Source organism: Pelobates fuscus, chromosome 8 (assembly GCF_036172605.1).
Source record: "Pelobates fuscus isolate aPelFus1 chromosome 8, aPelFus1.pri, whole genome shotgun sequence".
Taxonomy (NCBI): domain Eukaryota; kingdom Metazoa; phylum Chordata; class Amphibia; order Anura; family Pelobatidae; genus Pelobates; species Pelobates fuscus.
In genome coordinates this window covers 172,402,553-172,426,045 of record NC_086324.1, presented here as the reverse complement: position 1 = coordinate 172,426,045, position 23,493 = coordinate 172,402,553, and the positions used below count along the sequence as shown (strand labels likewise).

General features: G+C 41.3%; 1 protein-coding gene across 1 annotated transcript; it reads left to right on the top strand.

Annotated features, from left to right (window-relative positions):
* Nucleotides 1–740: 740 nt before the first annotated feature.
* TLCD3B (TLC domain containing 3B) lies at nt 741–23,092 on the top strand. The gene is made up of 5 exons (XM_063430844.1): nt 741–1,298; nt 10,074–10,157; nt 16,612–16,816; nt 19,872–19,967; nt 21,134–23,092. Exons 1-5 carry the CDS (start codon nt 1,174–1,176, stop codon nt 21,455–21,457), a joined length of 834 nt encoding a protein of 277 aa, XP_063286914.1. The 5' UTR covers nt 741–1,173; the 3' UTR covers nt 21,458–23,092.
* The last annotated feature ends 401 nt before the right edge of the window (nt 23,093–23,493 follow it).

Genomic DNA, 23,493 nt, shown 5'->3' with positions numbered 1-23,493 from the left:
CTGCTCTTATACAGAGGTGCAGTTTAACAGGCTTTCACTGCGGGGATAGTAAGGTGTCTTTATAATAAGGTAGTACTAACCGCCAGGGCTGTGACATGCCCTTATACAGAGTACAGGGCTGAGATATGTTTTATATGTAGAAAATCTAACTAACTAACTATCTTCTTTTTTTTTTGTTAATTTTATAGGGAGAACATGACAGTGAGATGCTTTTATACGGAGGATAGGGCTGTGAGCTGTTCTAATACAGAGAACACTGTGAGATGGATTGTAAATTCTTGTACAGATAACAATATTTCAGGATGATCTCATATATTGAGCTGAGTTTTAAAATCCTGTCATATAAGAAGCAGGGATGTAAGATACCCTTTTAGATTAGATATTCCGTATATCTTTATACAAAGAATAGGGGGCTGTAAGACACCCAGAAAAAGAGGTCATAAATGCAAGATGCCCTTATACAGAGAATATTGTATTAGATGCTGTTATACACAGGACAGAGATGTAAGGGACATGGTCCATGAGATATTCTTATATGCAGACTAAGGATGTAATGTGCTTATATAGAGGGAACAGGGCTGTGGCATGCTCTTATATACAGGCTATTTATGTCTTATACAGAGATGCCCAACAGACAGACCGTTAGGAGACGTCCTTTTAAAGTGGTTTATTTCTAACGAGGATTAGACCAAAGACATTCCCAAACCGGATTATAAGAGCTGTGTGCCCTGCTGTCTCTTTAAATCCCTCCTCCCTAGGATGCAAGCCCTCCTCTAGTCTGTGTGTCTCTCCCTCTTACTGTCACAGATCATCCCTGCTCTCTCTGTCTGCCCCTTCCCCTGCTCTCCTCTGTCAGCCTAGCAGCATCCCTGAGCCCCTTCCCCTGCTCTCCTCTACCATCCTGGCAGCATCCCTGAGCCCCTTCCCCTGCTGTCCTCTGTCATCAGCTTGGCAGCATCCCTGAGCTGCCAGAACCAGGGTACCACTAGGCATCCCTCATTGTGTGCCTCTCCTCCTCTACATCCCAATTCCTTGCTCTCTGAATCCTTTCCCATTCCCCTCCTCATCCCCCCCACCCCTCTTTATCCTTTCTCTGTCTCTCCATTACTCCCCCCTCTCCTCTGTGCCTCCCCCCTCCCCCTCTCTTTCTGCCACATCTCTCCTCCTGCCGCAATGGTACATGTTTTAGCGGCGGGCAGCCTTTTCTTCCCAGGTCTGTTTCTCCTTTCTAAGGCAGGACTGCGGAGACTGCAGCTTTTCCGTGGGGAGGAATCTAACACCATCATAGTGTCTGCCAGGTAGGTATTGGCAGTGCCAGGCTGCCCTCTCTGCCATCCCTTCAGGGCACAGGGTGAGCTGCTGCAAGGACAGGACAATGGCATGGAATTAAAGGGAGGGGTGTCTGGAGGGCATGCTGGGGGCAGAGGGATAATGGAGAGTTTAAGGATGGTGTGACATTGTACAGAGGGCACAGGGTCATTCAACGTTCATATCAGTGAATATACACAAATTATAGAAATGTCTGTTCACCCACCGTATATACATCACTTCATATTAGCCCATTAACATTGTGTGTGTGTGCATGCCATTCAGCATCAGTGCACATTGTGTGCATGTATGTCATTGTACGCCTGTATACCTGTGTATATGTATCAGTTCATATTAGCCTACTGCATTAACATTGCATGTGTGCATGCCATTCAGCGTCAGTGCACATTGTGTGCATGTATGTCATTGTACGCCTGTATACCTGTGTATATGCATCAGTTCATATTAGCCTACTGCATTAACATTGCATGTGTGCATGCCATTCAGCGTCAGTGCACATTGTGTGCATGTATGTCATTGTACGCCTGTATACCTGTGTATATGCATCAGTTCATATTAGCCTACTGCATTAACATTGCATGTGTGCATGCCATTCAGCGTCAGTGCACATTGTGTGCATGTATGTCATTGTACGCCTGTATACCTGTGTATATGCATCAGTTCATATTAGCCTACTGCATTAACATTGCATGTGTGCATGCCATTCAGCGTCAGTGCACATTGTGTGCATGTATGTCATTGTACGCCTGTATACCTGTGTATATGCATCAGTTCATATTAGCCTACTGCATTAACATTGCATGTGTGCATGCCATTCAGCGTCAGTGCACATTGTGAGTATGTATGTCATTGTACGCCTGTATACCTGTGTATAGGCATCAGCTGCACATTATTTGTCTGTAATTCTAAAATTGTCTTCGCTTCAAGGTTTGTCATCCTTGTACACCTGATAATGGTGTCAGTGTAGGAATGTAGGCCAGCCCAGACATACCTCAGATGGTTGTATTGTATCAGCATATGATTATAAGCTGGTCAATGCGTCTTTGATAAATGTACCAGTGTAGGAATCTCTATGAGCATTATCAGCCAGTCCATATAAGTGTAATAGTTGTATCAGTGTAGGAATATAGACTAATCCATGTATATATGGTCATTGTCTCACTATAATTATATCGGCTAGTCTTTCTATTGTTGATAATAAATGTAGGACAGTCCACGTATCTTTGATAATTGTATCAGCGTGGGAATGTAGGCCAGTCCCTGCATGTTTGACAATTGTATCAGCATGGAAACGTAGGCCAGTCTCTAAATGTGTGATAATTGTATCTGTGCAGGAATGTAGACAGGTCCATGTATGTTTCATAATTGAATAATTGTAAGAATTGAGGTTCATGTATTTTTGGTAACTGCATCAGTGTAGGAATGTATTTTGATCCATATATTTTTGGTAACTGTATCAACATATGAAAGTTAGCATATCTTTGTATCTCTGATAATTGTATCAGTGAATAATCTAATCAGTTTTTGAATGAGGATGATTTTTAAGTCAGAGATAATTGTATCAGTATAGAATTGAAGACATGTTCTCAAGTTTCTGATAACAGTATCAAATTATGAAATGTGGACCAGTGCATGTATATCTCTTATAAGTGTAGCAGAGGGCTAGTTCACCTATATATTATATAATTATAGCTTTAGGAATGTAGGCCATATAATTTTATCAGTTAAGGAATATAGGTTATATAATTTGTATGATTGCATTAGTGCAGGAGTGTAGGCCACTCCCGATTATCATATCAATGGGCTAGTCCATGTATATCTCATATGATTGTATCAGTGTAGGAATGTAGGCCAGTCCCGATATATCTGATATAATCATATCAATGGGCTAGTCCATGTATATCTCATATGATTGTATCAGTGTAGGAATGTAAGCCAGTCCCGATATATCTGATATAATCATATCAATAGGCTAGTCCATGTATATCTCATATGATTGTATCAGTGTAGGAATGTAAGCCAGTCCCGATATATCTGATATAATCATATCAATGGGCTAGTCCATGTATATCTCATATGATTGTATCAGTGTAGGAATGTAGGCCAGTCCCGATATATCTGATATAATCATATCAATGGGCTAGTCCATGTATATCTCATACGATTGTATCAGTGTAGGAATGTAAGCCAGTCCCGATATATCTGATATAATCATATCAATGGGCTAGTCCATGTATATCTCATATGATTGTATCAGTGTAGGAATGTAAGCCAGTCCCAATATATCTGATATAATCATATTAATGGGCTAGTCCATGTATATCTCATATGATTGTATCAGTGTAGGAATGTAGGCCAGTCCCGATATATCTGATATAATCATATCAATCGGCTAGTCCATGTATATCTCATATGATTGTATCAGTGTAGGAGTGTAGGCAAGTCCCGATATATCTGATATAATCATATCAATGGGCTAGTCCATGTATATCTCATATGATTGTATCAGTGTAGGAATGTAGGCCAGTCCCGATATATCTGATATAATCATATCAATGGGCTAGTCCATGTATATCTCATATGATTGTATCAGTGTAGGAATGTAGGCCAGTCCCGATATATCTGATATAATCATATCAATGGGCTAGTCCATGTATATCTCATATGATTGCATCAGTGTAGGAATGTAGGCCAGTCCCGATATATCTGATATAATCATATCAATGGGCTAGTCCATGTATATCTCATATGATTGTATCAGTGTAGGAATGTAGGCCAGTCCCGATATATCTGATATAATCATATCAATGGGCTAGTCCATGTATATCTCATATGATTGCATCAGTGTAGGAATGTAGGCCAGTTCCGATATATCTGATATAATCATATCAATGGGCTAGTCCATGTATATCTCATATGATTGTATCAGTGTAGGAATGTAGGCCAGTCCCGATATATCTGATATAATCACATCAATGGGCTAGTCCATGTATATCTCATATGATTATATCAGTGTAGGAGTGTAGGCCAGTCCCGATATATCTGATATAATCATATCAATCGGCTAGTCCATGTATATCTCATATGATTGTATCAGTGTAGGAGTGTAGGCCAGTCCCGATATATCTGATATAATCATATCAATGGGCTAGTCCATGTATATCTCATATGATTGTATCAGTGTAGGAATGTAAGCCAGTCCCAATATATCTGATATAATCATATTAATGGGCTAGTCCATGTATATCTCATATGATTATATCAGTGTAGGAATGTAAGCCAGTCCCAATATATCTGATATAATCATATCAATGGGCTAGTCCATGTATATCTCATATGATTATATCAGTGTAGGAGTGTAGGCCAGTCCCGATATATCTGATATAATCATATCAATCGGCTAGTCCATGTATATCTCATATGATTGTATCAGTGTAGGAATGTAGGCCAGTCCCGATATATCTGATATAATCATATCAATGGGCTAGTCCATGTATATCTCATATGATTGCATCAGTGTAGGAATGTAGGCCAGTTCCGATATATCTGATATAATCATATCAATGGGCTAGTCCATGTATATCTCATATGATTGTATCAGTGTAGGAATGTAGGCCAGTCCCGATATATCTGATATAATCATATCAATGGGCTAGTCCATGTATATCTCATATGATTGTATCAGTGTAGGAGTGTAGGCCAGTCCCGATATATCTGATATAATCATATCAATCGGCTAGTCCATGTATATCTCATATGATTGTATCAGTGTAGGAATGTAGGCCAGTCCATGCATATCTCAGATTTTTGTATTGGTGTTGTAATGAGACCTGTCTTCGTATATATCTCCAGTATATGTATCAGTGAATGAATTTATGCCAGTCTATATATATATATATAAATATTTTTATAATTATATGGATGAATGTCATTTATCTTGTCTCTGAAAGTAGAAGGAATTTAGGAATGCAGACTACTTCCCATGATTGTGGTAACTGTATGAGTGTAGGAATGAAGGCCGGTTCTCATGTCCGTGATTATTGCATAAATGTAAGAATGAAGGCCAGTTCGCATGACTATGATACTTGTATGAGTGTAAGAGTTGTCTGTGATATCTGTATGAGTGTAGGAATAAAGGCCAGTTCTCATGACGGGGGTTATTGTATAAATGTAAGAATGAAGGGCATTTTGCGTGACTATGATACTTGTATGAGTGTAAGAGTTGTCTGTAATAATTTGTTGTAATTGTATGAGTGTAAGAGTTGTCTGTGATAATTTGTTATAATTGTATGAGTGTAAGAGCTGACTGTGATAATTTATTATAATTGTATGAGTGTAAGAGTTGTCTGTAATAATTTGTTATAATTGTATGAGTGTAAGAGTTGTCTGTAATAATTTGTTATAATTGTATGAGTGTAAGAGTTGTCTGTGATGATTTGTTATAATTGTATGAGTGTAAGAGCTGACTGTGATAATTTGTTATAATTGTATGAGTGTAAGAGTTGTCTGTGATAATTTGTTATAATTGTATGAGTGTAAGAGTTGTCTGTGATAATTTGTTATAATTGTATGAGTGTAAGAGCTGACTGTGATAATTTATTATAATTGTATGAGTGTAAGAGTTGTCTGTAATAATTTGTTATAATTGTATGAGTGTAAGAGTTGTCTGTAATAATTTGTTATAATTGTATGAGTGTAAGAGCTGACTGTGATAATTTGTTATAATTGTATGAGTGTAAGAGCTGACTGTGATAATTTGTTATAATTGTATGAGTGTAAGAGTTGTCTGTGATAATTTGTTATAATTGTATGAGTGTAAGAGTTGTCTGTGATAATTTGTTATAATTGTATGAGTGTAAGAATTGTCTGTGATAATTTGTTATAATTGTATGAGTGTAAGAGTTGACTGTGATAATTTGTTATAATTGTATGAGTGTAAGAGTTGACTGTGATAATTTGTTATAATTGTATGAGTGTAAGAGTTGACTGTGATAATTTGTTATAATTGTATGAGTGTAAGAGTTGTCTGTGATAATTTGTTATAATTGTATGAGTGTAAGAATTGTCTGTGACATCTGTATGAATGTAAGAATGAAAGCCAGTTCTCATGACTGTGGTCATTTATCTGTGTATGAATGCAGGTTGCTATAAATGCTGATGTTTATAGTTTGTGTACAAGTTCAGTCACAGTATACACTCGTATCAAGAATCAGTTTTTGCTCCCGATTTTAAACCTGGTTGGTTTTGTCATGACATCATTTAACCGAAGTTGAAAGATAACCAGAGAACCGGATTATCCTGTATGGCAGAGCATCTCGGAAAATGGACCCATACTCCTGTCTAATTATCTATGCCATGATGCAAGGAAACTAGTATGGTAGCCAATTAATCCCACTGACCAGACACTCCAAGAGTTTACCCGGGGAAGTGTGCCTCTAGTGGAATTTACAGGCATTACATCTTGTTTGCAATTGCCCACTGTAGGGATTGCCCTATGGCTTTTTCTCTATGGTTTTCTTTATCCTTAATCTCCCAGAGTATCCAGGAGGGATCTAGATAACTGTCCCACCAACTGGGAGGATGGCTGAGAAACAGTATAGACACCCAGAGCTCCTGTGTGTGAATGTTCAGAGTATGAGAAGATTTGTAGTGTGAGTGGGCATGGATCATGAGTAGATATGTAGTGTGAGTGGGCATGGAGCATGAGTAGATATGTAGTGTGAGTGGGCATGGAATATGAGTAGATTTGTAGTGTGAGTGGACATGGAGTATGAGTAGATGTGTAGTGTGAGTGGGCATGGAGTATGAGTGGATGTGTGGTGTGAGTGGACATGGAGTATGAGTGGATGTGTAGTGTGATTAGGCATGGAGTATGAGTGGATGTGTAGTGTGAGTGGACATGGAGTATGAGTAGATGTGTAGTGTGAGTAGGAATGGAGTATGAGTGGATGTGTAGTGTGAGTGGGCATGAAGTTGTAAGTGGATGTGTAGTGTGAGTGGGCATGAAGTTGTGAGTGGATGTGAAGTGTGATTAGGCATGGAGTATGAGTAGATGTGTAGTGTGAGTGGACATGGAGTATGAGTGGATGTGTAGTGTGAGTGGGCATGGAGTATGAGTGGATGTGAAGTGTGATTAGGCATGGAGTATGAGTGGATGTGTAGTGTGAGTGGACATGGAGTATGAGTGGATGTGTAGTGTGAGTGGGCATGGAGTGTGAGTGGATGTGTAGTGTGAGTGGGCATTTAGTATGAGTGGATGTGAAGTGTGATTAGGCATGGAGTATGAGTAGATGTGTAGTGTGAGTGGACATGGAGTATGAGTGGATGTGTAGTGTGAGTGGGCATGGAGTATGAGTGGATGTGAAGTGTGATTAGGCATGGAGTATGAGTGGATGTGTAGTGTGAGTGGACATGGTGTATGAGTGGATGTGTAGTGTGATTAGGCATGCAGTAAGAGTGGATGTGTAGTGTGAGTGGACACGGAGTATGAGTGGATGTGTAGCGTGAGTGGACACGGAGTATGAGTAGATATGTAGTGTGAGTGGACATGGAGTATGAGTAGATATGTAGTGTGAGTGGGCATGGAGTATGAGTGGATGTGAAGTGTGATTAGGCATGGAGTATGAGTGGATGTGTAGTGTGAGTGGGCATGGAGTATGAGTGGATGTGTAGTGTGAGTGGACACGGAGTATGAGTGGATGTGTAGTGTGAGGAATATGAGGATCCTGGGTCTGGCAGGTAGATATATATAAACCTTAGTGTTCAGGTATAAAATATTTCTTTAAATGTGAAAAACTGCACCTGAAACAGCATTAGTTCAGGTATTTCCCGTAAATACTTGCAGGGAATTAATTATTCTCTCTGTATCCGGGGCGCACAGTTCACCCTCCGTCGTCATATTTCATGTTTTATGACCCATTTTAGAAACACATTAGATTTCAAATTAAAAAAGAGCTGCCAAACAGGAGAAGAAAGGGAAAACGTTTAACAAAATTAATTCTGTTCACCCGTACAAATATTTTGGGCGCAATGATGAAGGCGAAACTTGCAATGACACCCTGCATGAAAGGATTACCTTTAAATGTCGAGAGAATCCATTGGTTTTGATAAGCAGCTTAGTTTGACAAAAACTGGGGAGACTGCACACACAGAGTCCTTGCACCATAACCACTACAATCAGTAGTAGTAAAACAATATGGAGTATTTTATAGTTCTTGGAATGTCCCTTTAAAACGATCTCCTGCTCTGATATTTGAACTTTAATCACTCACAGAAGGCTCCTGCCGGCTCCTACAGAGCAGGAGAAAATACATTCTAAACTAAAGACTGCGAAATAAAGGAAGTGTAAATATTAGATCTCTCTTCTCAGGAAGTGTTTATGAAGGCTGTGTAAGTCACATGCTGGGAGGTGTGGCTAGGGCTTTATAAACAAAGTGATTTAACTCCTAAATGGCAGAGAATTGAGCCGTGAGACTGCAGGGGCATTATTATTATTGTTACTGGAATTTATATAGCACCAAAAAATTCGACAGCACTTTATAATATCATTAAGGGAACTATACCAACAAATAAGACAAACATTTACAGATTGTGACATGAACAATCGTTTGATGAGGACCCTGCTCAATTGAGCTTACAATCTAGAGGGGCGTGATCTGTACACCAAAAATACTTCATTAAGCTGAAGTTGTTTTGGTGCTTAGTGTATCTTAACATTAATTTGAACCACTGGACATGTTTATCTACTTGTCACTGATAGTCAAAATTTCTTTCACATGGGAGGAATCGAAGTCTGAATAACCTAGTGCTAAATAAAAAAGTGATATAAAGTGATGTTTTGTTTTCTTGATGCAGCACTTTCATGAACTGCTTTTACAGGTGGCTGGCTGTGCTTGATTGTGTGACTGAGACTATATATTACGTACCATATAAAAATCTATGGCTCTCACAACTTGTATCATTACATAGTATTGTGTGTTTACAAGACTGCCTGGAATAAGGTGGGCACATCCTGGGGCCATACAATAAGCACTGATCTACACAATTCTTCCACCCAGAGCACGTCATCTCACCGAGCAGGTCTGGGTGCAGTGGTCCTGTCATTTTAACCCATGTAACCATGAAAAACAATGCAGTGTTTTAGAGACTGCAATATTAGCATGTACAATATTTAAATCCACTGGTAGTGGCTGCCATACTGACAGAGTAAAACTCCATCACGTGACGTGGAGGCGTGTAGTAATCACTGAAAACATTGCTTTCCTGTGGGGACTATGGGGAAGCTTGGATGCGCACACGCCACTCACTGCGCATGTTCACCAGGTCCCCAACGCTCCTGTAGGATTTGCCCATTATGGAGGAAGCCATGCCTCCTGGATGACCTCACGGATTGTGAAGTGGTGAGCAGTAGCGAGGGAGCCTCGGCACTGGAAAAATGTTATTAAATCTTTAATTTTATGAATTACAAATGCACATCGGCGGGAAGGCCTGTATATGCCTAAAGACAGGGGCACGATAGGGTTATAAATACAGGTGTATATTCCTAACGCTATGGTGTTCCTTTAATAACGAGGCAAGGCATGTAGCCCTCTGTAGGCTGTTAAAGTGGTAGCCCACACTGCTTTAATGTTTACAGACTGGATGAAGGTTTGAAGATCAGAGCAGCGGAATAACCCCTCTTTTCCCCCCTCTGCCCCTCTGATACCCCCAACCCCTCCTTTCTCCGTTCCCTTCTTTGATTACAGATTGGTGTCCTCCATACAAGCTGTCTTGGCCTCCACAGCAGGATACATTGTAGCCACTTCTTGCAAGGATGTCATTGAGGATCGGTAAGTGTGACTTGGTGGCACATCCGGACTTTGAGTTTCGAGTTCAGGAGGCAGACAGGGGGTAAGACAGCTCGTCGCCTGCCTGAGTGTGAGTGAAACATAAGGAGCCATTAAACATTTATATCATCTGATGTTCCTGGGAGGGAAGGTGCTGTAGCAAGGTGTGTGGAGTTTACTGGAGTAGCAGGGAGCAGCGAGAGTCACGACTGAAAGGCATGGGGGTGAGTTTGTGTGCTGACTTGGCTGGCAAGTGGATGACTCGTGTGTGTTCTCAATACAGGGGTATCAATATTATGGGGTATTAGAATTCTAGGTACTTGATGCTGTGGGGTGTTAGAATTCTAGGTACTTGATGCTGTGGGGTATTTAAAAGTACTGGAGCATTCAAGTATTAGAGTATTAGAATTCTGGGCTGTTACATTCTAATGTGTTATTAGTTTAGGCTATTAGAATGGCAAAGTAGTAATATTTTGGGGAATTAGAATTCTAGGGTTGATAATATTCCAATATATTAGAATTCTAGGGGTGTTATTATTTCAATATATTAGAATTCTAGGGTTGATAATATTCCAATATATTAGAATTCTAGGGGTGTAATTATTCCAATATATGAGACTTCTGGAGTACTGACATTTATAGACATTTACATTCTGGTGTACAGACATTCTGTGGTATTGGTAATTGGTAGTGTTAGAATTCCAGGGTGATATTATATGATGTTACGGCGCTCGGAAAAAATAATACTGTGATCAGAAATGGTAAATTTCCCCCAATAAAATGAGCCATAAAACAATATATAAAATGTTAAATTCCTTCAGATTAAAATGTATATCAGGGTTTACACAATGAATACTTTAAAAAATGTTAAAAACACGCTAGAAGACAATTTTGTCATCCAATTAAGATGAGCTATGCAGGGGTTAAACATTTTTTAGACTAATGAAGGGCACAGAAATTTGTTTCGGCCAACTCGATTTGCCTAAAATAAACATTTCGTTCGGGTAGTCTGAAATACATTCATATGGCTTTTTAGTTTGGATTTTTTTTTGGAAAAACAATTCAGACAAACTAAAAGATTAATACTAAAAAAACGATTAAAATGGGCCAATCAGTAAAATGCAAAATATAAATATTATATATAAATGTTACAGTACGCTAATAGGAGCATTTTACTTCCATTTGGTTCAAGTGAGAAAAAGTTACCAATAAACGGAAAACAGGACGAGTAAAAATACATTTATATGTATCATAAATTTCTATATATATTTAGTTTTTGTTTTTTTACCCTCCTATTTTCCCTCTATCGATCACTTCTCATTTGATTTGTGAATAAAATCAACATTTAGTGACCGTGCCCTAACGATCAATCATCTTTTTTCCAAACGAAACGGCTCATCCATTGACCATTTTGCTTATTTTGTGACGCAGTTATATGATGACTCGGAGTTAGATCATTCGGACGTGACGCCAATTTCCCAAAATTTGGACGATTTGAATCCGAATGAACAAATTTTATATTTTTGTCTTAAAAGGAAGCCTTTACATCCCGAGATTTGTAATATGTTAGTTACTGCCAGTACTACATTTAACAATATTTGTTGTGAAATCTGAAATATAAATTAAATGTAGGAATCCACACAGCTGTATTTACCACCATCCTGGGACTGGGTTCCTCCATCTTAGCTTCTTGTCGAACAATTATTATAAAGTATTTTTAGAATTGCACCTTTCAGCCAGCATACATGCACCCTGACTGTGCCAGAACTACAGCTGATCATTTTTGTTCAGGCTCATCTCATTGGAAGGTCCTCTCGCATGGACCTGTCTTTCTTCAGTCTTATTCTATCCAATCCTTGCTCACAGATCACAAGATCAATCAACTAATCTGTGTAGCATAGTCAAATACTTGGAGGGCTTCCTGATATCCTTTGATCACAGTAAACAGTAATGACTCATTCTTGGTGCATAGCAAGTTGGGAAATATTATTTATGGAAACATAGGTCCCAACTTCTAAGCTAAAGGTTGTCCTACTAATGTCAGTTCATTAGGGGAAGTGTCCAAACGTAACCACACACCAGGATATCCTAACAGATCCTTCCTCTGGAACAGGAGCCAACTAGCTCATTCTTTACCCATATCTGACCAAACTCAGGTAGGGTAGAGATCTGCTTGCAAAATGGCATTGTAGCCATGGCATCTTCTTGGACTCTACCTTTCTCTGATCCAATTTAAACATTCTTCTAAAGATCTAAAACCATGGGGATGAAATATCTCCTTCTTCTAAATGACCTATTTTTATTATAATTAATGCCTTACATGTTCCATGTAAGCAAGCTGGGGGTGTAAGAGACATTGTTGGCCAAGCAATGAATCACATTTAGTGTCTCGTCAATTCATTTTGTTTCACATTAAGAAGCCATTTATCTGGAGCTGCCAATGTTGTTATTACAGATGTCTTCATTGCTGTAACTTTATCCCATTCCACATGTAGCCATAATGATTACCCATGGTTAATTAGCTAATTCTCTATCCTCTCCTGCTACCCACAATGCAAATCCCTCGTCAACCCATTCTAAAAGTCTACAAAATCTTCTGCACTCCCTTGCCGGACCCCCAGCTCCAATCAGGTCACTCAAACACATTAATTATGGCTTCAGCAATATTTGTAAACTGCAGGTGCTGTAATTAGGCCCTTAATACCGGCCCACCTGAGCAATACTGTGCTGACTTGGCACTGATTCTATACCTACTTCTGTGCCAAGTTTAGCCACCATCAGATGACTTGTACTGAGCACATCTTGTGCCCGAGTTCTTTATGTCATTCTCTAAATTGATTTATAGTGCCAGCGCTGGGATGCCCAAAATGTTCTCATCAACCTGGCGCTGATCATAAACGTCTCGGAAAATCCACCTGCTTCTCTCTAAAACCCAGCGCTTGTTCCCAGCAGAATTACAAACTTCCTGCTACCGTGACAGCATTTCTCTGGGGCCTTCCCTAATTCTATTAACCTGCCACGTAATTCCCAGAGTGGGACACAAACAATTCTCCATGATCCTCCATTCTGTGCGTAATGTGAATTCTGGAGCGGCCAAGACCTTGGTGACTACAATTCCCAGCATATCTGTGACAATACCATAATACCACCATGGTGGTACCGCTAACATCGGCACGCTGAATGTATCAGAGGCTTTGCCATGGCCTCTGATACATATGAATATATGAAAAAGCATGTTTTTGTCACTGTTAACATATATTTTGCAAACGTTGCAGCTAACAGAAACTAATCAGAACAGATTAATTATTTTAATCTGAGATGAGAAATTCCATATTATGTCCATGATTTTTATTTTTTATTTCCCTCTCAGATATAGTTAAACCTGCGGCATTTCTCAGATTCTTTGTCAGAGACATTTTCCCACCATTCTGTGTCACATTTTCCGGCGGCAGGTTTCCCGTTTTGTTTACTCCATGGTAGGAAGATCAGCTCAATCCCCCGTGTACAGCGATTCCTGATATACAGAGTAGCGATTCTCCCTTTCCCTTTCATTTACAGACTCAGATACGGGTTCATAAACATCCACCACAACCTCCACAACCACCACAACCATCACAAATAGTGTTGCGCTACTTTAAAAAACAAAACTTATAAATGCAATTTATAAAATACTTCTAAATCCAATAGGAAAAGTTGTTTCCCAAAACGATTTAAGCGGTATACAACTAGCGTTATACCATTCACAATTTTATTGTACAAAAAGTATTAAAAACCTTATGTCAACAGTTATATGTATTAAGCCTATAAATCTCACTTAAAATGCTGCATACAACATGTGCAGGGCTTAGCTCATTGACTGAGAGCATCACCTGATTCCTTACAATGGGGAGCTCTAGGCCAATCCTCGCACCATAACCACAACAATCCCCGCGCAGCCAGCACTGGCCTTTACCAATGTTATGCTTCTTAAAGAGCAGGATTGGACATGCTAGGTGTCATGATGCTGTGTGAATGTGAACTAATTTGCAAATTTAAGATCTGAAAGAGAAGGTGCCCCTGGTGGCTGATTTAAGGTTTAGGGAAAATGTAAACATTGCCATTTCATTGAAACAGCAATGTTTTACATTATCAAATAAAGGGACTGAATATACGCACCAAAACAACTTCAGGAACATGAAGTGGTCTTGGTGCACAGAGTGTCCCTCTAACATATTATGCCAATATAATCCGCAGCACTTCACAGTTATATTGTGAGTTCAACAAGTCATTAACAAACAAAATATTGTCAAGAGAATCAGGAGGCGAAGATGGTCTTGCTCACAAGAGCTTACACTCTAGATCGGGGCTGCATAGATTGTATGCAAAGCATATTTGGCCCCTTTCCCAGTGAAAGGGTTAATCATAAATCATTCTGTGCAAGGTTATCGTTCCTCCATCTTGTAATCTGTGTTATTTGTAAGAATTAATACGTTTAAAAGATTACCAGGCCCAGTGAACACACCCCCAGCAGATGGAGCTTAAATCGGAATGCAGAGGAGAGATTAACCCCTGCGGACATCTGTCTAATTGGCAGGTTTTGCAGTTATCCATTCATTTCCAGGTACAAATCCACCGAGTAAAATAGACAAAGATATAGGGTGCGCCAAAGGACAATATGACAGGTAAATTGGGAACAGGAAATAAAGCTTTAAAAAGGTATAAGAAATATCCTAAGACAGTGGCAGCCGTAAAATAATAAAGTCTTAATAATAGAGATAAGAAAAAGTCTCTAGGTGCCTGGGTAGGTTTTTTTCCTTCTTCGGACTTCATAGTTATCGGGATGCTCAGGGTCCACAGGGAGAAAAATAAAACTCCAATAGTGTAATAAGGCCAATGTAAAGTGCACAATAATAGAAGACTTCCAGATTTTCTACTCACATATCATAGAGCTTACACCAGCTCTAGTGCGATGCGCATGCAGTGGTTTTAATCTCCCACTCATAGGATATCAATGGAAGGTACAGTCAGCAGATGTCAAATCCACCGAGTACTCCGCATGTCCAGCTTCTAGCAGGGGAGGAGTTAATGAAGTCAGCATTAATATATCGGACATTTACCGTGGCAAGGTCCATTACATGGCGTATGCTATAGGAAGCGTTAGGAAGTTGGTACACTATGAATTCTATTAGACCGTCTTTTAAAACATGTGGAGGGTTAATGGGCCCATGACGATATATTGGCATGGGAAAGGTTAACAGGAGGAAAATGCAATTTATGGCATGTGAAGAGTTAATGAACATATAATAGGTTTAATGTGCATAGTGGTAATAAATGTGTGTAGAGGGTTAATAGATGGATATTGTGATTCTGGAATGGGAAGGGTTAATAGATTGCTGCAGGTTTATCTGTCTGGGGTGAGACTGTTAAACGCACTCCGTTCCGATATTGAGAAATGAAATGTTTTTGGCAACAGAGAGGTTAATGGTAAGATGTGCTTCACCGCAAGAAAATTAACCCCTCTCTCTCTCTTTCATCCCACTACCTCTCCTCCTCAACACTGATCCTTCCCATCTCGCTGACTCCCTCTAATCACTCTCTTTCCCCATTACTGTCGCCCCAAATTCTCTGTCTTTCCCCATTACTGTCTCCCCAAATTCTCTGTCTTTACCCATTACTGTCTCCCCAATTCTCTCTTTCCCCATTACTGTCTCCCCAAATTCTCTGTCTTTACCCATTACTGTCTCCCCAATTCTCTCTTTCCCCATTACTGTCTCCCCAATTCTCTGTCTTTCCCCCATTACTGTCTCCCCAATTCTCTGTCTTTCCCCATTACTGTCTCCCCAATTCTCTGTCTTTCCCCCATTACTGTCTCCCCAATTCTCTGTCTTTCCCCATTACTGTCTCCCGAAATTCTCTGTCTTTCCCCATTACTGTCTCCCCAATTCTCTGTCTTTCCCCCATTACTGTCTCCCCAAATTATCTGTCTTTCCCCCATTACTGTCTCCCCAAATTATCTGTCTTTCCCCCATTACTGTTTCCCGAAATTCTCTGTCTTTCCCCATTACTGTCTCCCCAATTCTCTGTCTTTCCCCATTACTGTCTCCCCAATTCTCTGTCTTTCCCCATTACTGTCTCCCCAAATTCTCTGTCTTTCCCCTTTACTGTCTCCCCAAATTCTCTGTCTTTCCCCTTTACTGTCTCCCCAAATTCTCTGTCTTTCCCCATTACTGTCTCCCAAAATTCTCTGTCTTTCCCCATTACTGTCTCCCCAATTCTGTCTTTCCCCCATTGCTGTCTCCCCAATTCTCTGTCTTTCCCCCATTACTGTCTCCCCAATTCTCTGTCTTTCCCCATTACTGTCTCCCCAATTCTATGTCTTTCCCCCATTACTATCTCTCCCCATTACTCCCTTGATCCCTCCTCCCCCCCCCCCCCTCTCCCACTCGCCCCATGTCTCTTTCTGGGTTTCTGTCCTTAGGCACTGGCTCGCTGCCACTTACACACGCTTTGCTGTTCCATACTTTATCTATGATGTGTACGCCATGTACCTGTGCTATTGGCATAAACACAAGGTGAAAGACCACGCCAGCGGCTGGCAGCTCACCAGGGCCTATCTGCGAAAGGAGTTTCTAATGGTCCTTCATCACGTCTTCATGGTGGCTGTCTGCTTCCCTGTGTCTGTGGTAAGCCAGACCCACTAGATAGCCACATACACCGACTTACAGTATGTTTAATGAGGACAGTCCATGGAAAGTGGCCAAATGACAGTGACATGTTTAATGCGTTAAAATGACCCAGGACTCACAGTAAATACAGTTTCCTGGCCAGAATCCAGGATCAGTATGATGTAAATATTCGGTGAGACTTCCATCTCTGCCTCCTCTCTAGGCCAGTCTCAGTCCTGTATTTTAATGTGTTGGTTCATTGTGGGTGCAGTGGTATTCTAAGTTCTTCTGCAAGGTGCAGAGGGATTGAATGAAGCGCCAGGAATAAAATGTGTTTCGGTGTTGGGTGAAGGCCAGTACCGGATTGGAAGCCAACACACGTGCATTTTGTTTTACTCGATGTATTAGTCTTGTATTGCTCTGCAATGCCACAATATGTTAATACCTTGTAAACACAGGGCTGGTAGAGAACAGGTTAATGGAGCAATAAATAGATGGTTCGATCTAATGAGTTACCCAGATACCTGTATAGAAGAACCATCACACCAGATATTCACAGACTAGCTAGGTAAAAGATGGCTATTATTTGTGCCATTAATTTCTTTAACACTCTCACTGTTTTTGTTGCATGTCGTACTGGGTACGCCGGGTAGGGCGTGTATTTCAGTTTAGCCCCTTGCAGTGCTGCACGCGATACCTAAGGCGCACCCAAGCTCACATCTTGTCATACAGCTTTCATTTTACATTCCCAAGTTGGTGTGTGCACGCTTGGGGCATCATGGTGAATTTCAAATTCACCCACCCAAGCTGTATTGTTACCTCCTCCACAGGGATGGATGCTTTGGACCAGTTACTGCCTGTCTCCATATGTTTCTTTTTACCATCAGATAGTATTCCAGCTCTTTGTAACTTTTAGCAGTCAGTTACCTGGTTGCTGTGTTCTGAGACTCGTCCATATTCTTAGACTCATCCGTGCCTAGAGTCCTGTCCATGCTCTGAGGCTCGTCAGTATTCTGAGTCCTGTCCGTGTTCTGAGGCTCGTCAGTATTCTGAGTCCTGTCCGTGTTCTGAGGCTCGTCAGTATTCTGAGTCCTGTCCGTGTTCTGAGGTTCGTTTGTGTTCTGAGGCCTGTCCGTGTTCTGAGGTTTGTTTCTGTTCTGAGGCCTGTCCGTGTTCTGAGGTTCATTTGTGTTCTGAGGCCTGTCCGTGTTCTGAGGTTCGTTTGTGTTCTGAGGCCTGTCCGTGTTCTGAGGTTCGTTTGTGTTCTGAGGCCTGTCCATGTTCTGAGGTTCGTTTGTGTTCTGAGGCCTGTCCGCGTTCTGAGGTTCATTTGTGTTCTCAGGCCTGTCCGTGTTCTGAGGTTCGTTTATGTTCTGAGGCCTGTCCGTGTTCTGAGGTTCGTTTGTGTTCTGAGGCCTGTCCGTGTTCTGAGGTTCATTTCTGTTCTGAGGCCTGTCCGTGTTCTGAGGTTTGTTTGTGTTCTGAGGCCTGTCCGTGTTCTGAGGTTTGTTTGTGTTCTCAGGCCTGTCCGTGTTCTGAGGTTCGTTTGTGTTCTGAGGCCTGTGCAAGTTCTGAGGTTTGTTTGTGTTCTGGGGCCTGTCTGTGTTCTGAGGTTCGTATGTGTTCTGAGGGCTGTCCGTGTTCTGAGGTTTGTTTGTGTTCTGAGGCCTGTGCATGTTCTGAGGTTCATTTTTGTTCTGAGGCCTGTCTGTGTTCTGAGGCTCGTCTGTGTTCTCAAGGCTTGACCATGTTCTGAGGTTCGTTTTTGTTCTGAGGCCTGTCTGTGTTCTGAGGCCTGTCTGTGTTCTGAGGCCTGTCTGTGTTCTGAGGCCTGTCTGTGTTCTGAGACCTGTCCATGTTCTGAGACCTGTCCATGTTCTGAGACCTGTCCATGTTCTGAGACCTGTCCGTGTTCTGAGACCTGTCCGTGTTCTGAGGCCAGTCCATGTTCTGAGGCCAGTCCGTGTTCTGAGGCCAGTCCGTGTTCTGAAGCTCGTTTGTGTTCTGAGTCCTGTTAGTGTTCTGAGGCCTGTTAGTGTTCTGAGGCCAGTCCGTGTTCTGAGGCCAGTCCGTGTTCTGAGGCCAGTCCGTGTTCTGAGGCTCGTTTGTGTTCTGAGTACTGTCCGTGTTCTGAGACCTGTTTGTGTTCTGAGGATCGTCTGTGGTTAACATCTGGTGATAAACCCTATGATATTTTGCTGATTTCCCTCTCTCAACATGGTGATCTTTCATAGTATTTTACCTACATCGTAGACAATTTCTCTTTAGATATTTAGTTTTTCTTAAAAAGGACATTTGTCTTCACAAACATAAGTACGGTATTCTTCATCCTCTGCGGTATTTGTCTGTGATCTTTCAAGTCCCTTTTATTGTCAATGTAGGGGCTGTGTATAGAAAGTCTGTAATTCCAGTTTATAGATTTCATAGTTTGCATGCTATCCTCAGGAATGTGGAGTCAAAACATCAGAACGTGTGCTTCTGTCCAGACACTCCTATGAAACAGCTAACAAAGTTGATCAGAGCCGCCATCTTGATTTTTCATTTTCATCGGATTCCAGCTGAGCTAACTGGGCTGTTATCACAGCTGGCAATAAGCTAGCTATTCTTTATGGACATAATACTGTTTTCTGAGGAGGTTGTGTCAGTATGGATTCCAGGCGCTTTAATTGACATTACGAACAATCATTTCTACAAAGACTGAGAGTTACAGCATTATAGGGGGACATTAAGGACTCGTTTTGATTTAAGTATAAATGAACAATTATTCATGTTGTGCATTATATATTAAGCTGAGTATTTGCAGCAAATATCATTTTATATTAGTAAATTAAAACTCTGACAACTGCCTCTACAAAAGGCACAGACAGGGCTTTTTATTGTTCCCATCATCCTCTTGCACAAATATTGGGATGATAAGTTGGGGGAAGACGAATTAACTTGTATAACATTTCCCCAGCAGTAAGTTCTCGGTAGGTAGATGTGATGTCAGAGTTTGGTTTTATTATTCGAAACATGTATATGTGAATGAATGAAGGTGAGTGAATGTGTTTTTCACTTTTCGTTTTTCTTGCAGCTCTGGAGAGAAGGGAAGGGAGATTTCTTTTTGGGCTGCATGCTGATGGCCGAGGTCAGCACACCTTTTGTCTGTCTGGGCAAGGTCCTCATCCAGGTGAGATTAACTTCTCTTCAATGTCTCAGTCTGAAAACATCACAACCAGCAGGAAAATGTGGCCCAATTGCTGTTTTGCTATTAATCTGCCTGACCATACGGGGGTTCACATATTTAGACTAGGCCCCTATTTATCAATAACGCCTCTCTGGGTGAAAATCTGTGTCCCTAAGGAAGAGGGGGCTTTATTGTGTTTGTGTTTTAAAAAAACAGGGTTAACTGAACTGGGAAAAATAATTACAAAATTGAGGTCACCATAGCTACTTTAGCGAGAATTTACCAAATTCAGTTTTTTTTTTATTAAAACATGATTATATATCTGAAAAATTCTTCAACTTCACTAACATTTTGGCTTGAAACTTGCAAATGCCTTAACAATTCTTTGCAATTCCTAGTCCATTAACCCATCTGCTTTCAATTCAGTAATAGTGTTTTCTGAGTTCATTGAATGCACTTTAACCAGATAGAGAGTGTGTAAAATATCACTTTATAAACATGTTGGCTGAGAATGCGGCCCCTGCACCATACGCCCCTCTCGGGGTATTGGATTTAGCCCAGGTATCAGTGGGTACCTACTGGGGGAGTTGATAGGTTGGGGGTACAGAAACTTTTCCTTATGTCTCTCATTGATATCTCTGTCTCACCCAATCCAACACTCTATCCCTCCACAAATCTGCCTTGTTCTCCTTGAACTCATTCCTCATCACCAACCAAATCTATCCCTTACTCCATGTCACCCTCCTAATGTACCCCTCACTCCTACTAACCCTTCCAATCTACAACTGGTTCCTATGTCAATCATATCTACACCTCACACTCCAACCGACTGTCCTGCTCCTAATCGCTTCCTTTATTCTGTGAACCTAAAACTGTGTAAACATGGACCCCACACACTTTCTTGAACTGCACCCCCTATATTCCTCATTGCACCCTACTCTAATATTGCTTGTCGCTGCCCCTGTCCTGTTTTATCATTAATTTCTCCCCGTTCCTCTCTCTGTCCCCCATATTTTATGCCCCCTGAACCTGTACATCTCTCTCCCAAACTCATGGATTACCTGCATTTTAATGATACTCTCTTGCTGTTCCTCTGCATGTCATTCTTCCCTGCTCCTCCTTTGTGTCCTGTCTATTTTGCTAAACCTTACCTCCACCCTCTTCTACAGTACAAGAAGCAGCACACCCTACTGCACCGTGTTAATGGCGTGCTGATGCTGGTGACATTTTTCTGCTGCCGACTCCTGCTCTTCCCCTACATGTACTGGGTGTACGGGCAGCGAGTGGGCCTCCCTCTGTACAAAGTTCCCTTCAGCCTCTCCCCAGAGTATAACATTGGAGCTGCTATCCTCATGGCGCCTCAGGTCTACTGGTTTTACCTAATCTGCCAAAGAGCTTACACTCTATTCCGGCAGTCTATACTTTGCCAGCGGCCCAAGAACGGACATCCAGCTTCGGAAATCTCAGCCAAAGATCAGGACTGCTCGCAGTGACATTGGCCCTTTTCACTTTCATTCTACTTACCCTCACCCTGCAGGATTCAGTGACCCCTCCACCCGAAAGAGACCCCGCAGGGCCAGGGGAGCATTAAAAGACTGTGTCTTTCACTGGAGGCAATAAGGCACCTTGTGATGCTCTGCTTAAATGGAAAGTATTGTAATTATGTTGGAGAGAGAGAGGTAGGGATGCAGTATCCCACGTCTGTAGCTTTGGAGGGGTATAATGAAATGTATGCCTTGCCCAAAGAATGCCAGTATTAACTTACCCTGCAAAACACCACGTAACCACAGGGTGTCATCAGTCTTCAGCACCATTGAAGTGTATGCCCCTTGCAGTACATGTAGTGACCACATGGTGTCATCAGTCTTACACACCGTTGAAGTGTATGCCCCTTGCAGTACATATAGTGACCACATGGTGTCATCATTCTCACACATCACTGAAGAGTATATCCCAGCAGTACATAATGCCAGATTAGAATATGACATAATCCGAGGTGTGACTATGTCCTCAGATCCCCCAGGTAGTCTCTGTTTACTATTTGGCACACAGCGTTAGATTCTGCACACACACACACACACATAGTGACTGCAGAGTGATAGTGTAGGTGACAAAAGCATACAGCTTGCAATGCCCACAAGTAACCTCTAGGAGTCACTGTTCCTCTATTGATATTTAACACATGGTCATTACTGGCTGAGGACAACCACACATCCCAGACAGGTCAGCAGCCACAGCGCTTACCTGCAGCGAAGGATTCTGGGAAGGAGAGGCTCATAATGAACCCCTTTTTACCCACATACTTTACCCTGTGTGCCCTGTCGCAAACAGCTGATAAGACAGCCTGGGTGAGAGGGCGCAGCTCAGAGAGTCCTCTTATTCACTGGACACAAGAATGTCACCCACATGGTATTATTCACAGTATCAGTATAATAGCGCCATCCAGTGAGAGAGCGAACACCATCGGCATACTCCCATCCATTCACACACACGCACTCATTCACATACACTAACATACATTCACACACACGCAATCATTCACATACACTCACATACATTCACACGCACTCACTCATTCACATACACTCACATACACACACGCACTTATTCACATACACTCACATACATTCACACACACGCACTCATTCACATACACTCACATACATTCACACACACGCACTCATTCACATACACTCGCATACATTCACACACACGCACTCATTCACATACACTCACATACATTCACACACACGCACTCATTCACATACACTCACATACATTCACACACACTCACACATACTCATATACACATACTCACATACATTCACACACACCACTCATTCACATACACTCACATACATTCACACACACGCACTCATTCACATACACTCACATACATTCACACACACTCACACATACTCATATACACATACTCACATACATTCACACACACGCACTCATTCACATACACTCACATACATTCACACACATGCACTTATTCACATACACTCACATACATTCACACACACGCAGTCATTCACATACATTCACACACACACACGCACTCACTCATTCACATACACTCACATACATTCACACACACGCAGTCATTCATTCACATACATTCACACACACTCACACATACTCATATACACATACCCCATCCATTCACACACACATTCACATACTCACATGCATACATACACACACTCGCACATGCTCATATACACATACTCCCATCCATTCACACACACTTATTCACATACTCACACGCATACATACGTACACTCACACACATTCACACACACTCACACATGCTCACATACACATACTCCCATCCATTCACACACACACATTTATTCATTCACACATATTCCCCCCTCTCACATACATTAAAAACACACACACACATACCACACTCACATTCTCAACTATATTCACAACCTTCTTCCAGTTTATGTAGTTCATACCTAACAAATGCACAATCAATTATATTTGGGGTACTCTGTAAAATCACAATCCTACCCAG

Bases quoted from the DNA above. Each gene is read 5' to 3' on its own strand.
- TLCD3B (XM_063430844.1), top strand. From the start codon at position 1,174: ATGGTACATGTTTTAGCGGCGGGCAGCCTTTTCTTCCCAGGTCTGTTT. The intron at 10,158-16,611 runs GTAAGTGTGACT...TTCTGTCCTTAG, and splicing joins AAGGATGTCATTGAGGATCG to GCACTGGCTCGCTGCCACTT. The intron at 16,817-19,871 runs GTAAGCCAGACC...TTTTTCTTGCAG, and splicing joins TCTGCTTCCCTGTGTCTGTG to CTCTGGAGAGAAGGGAAGGG.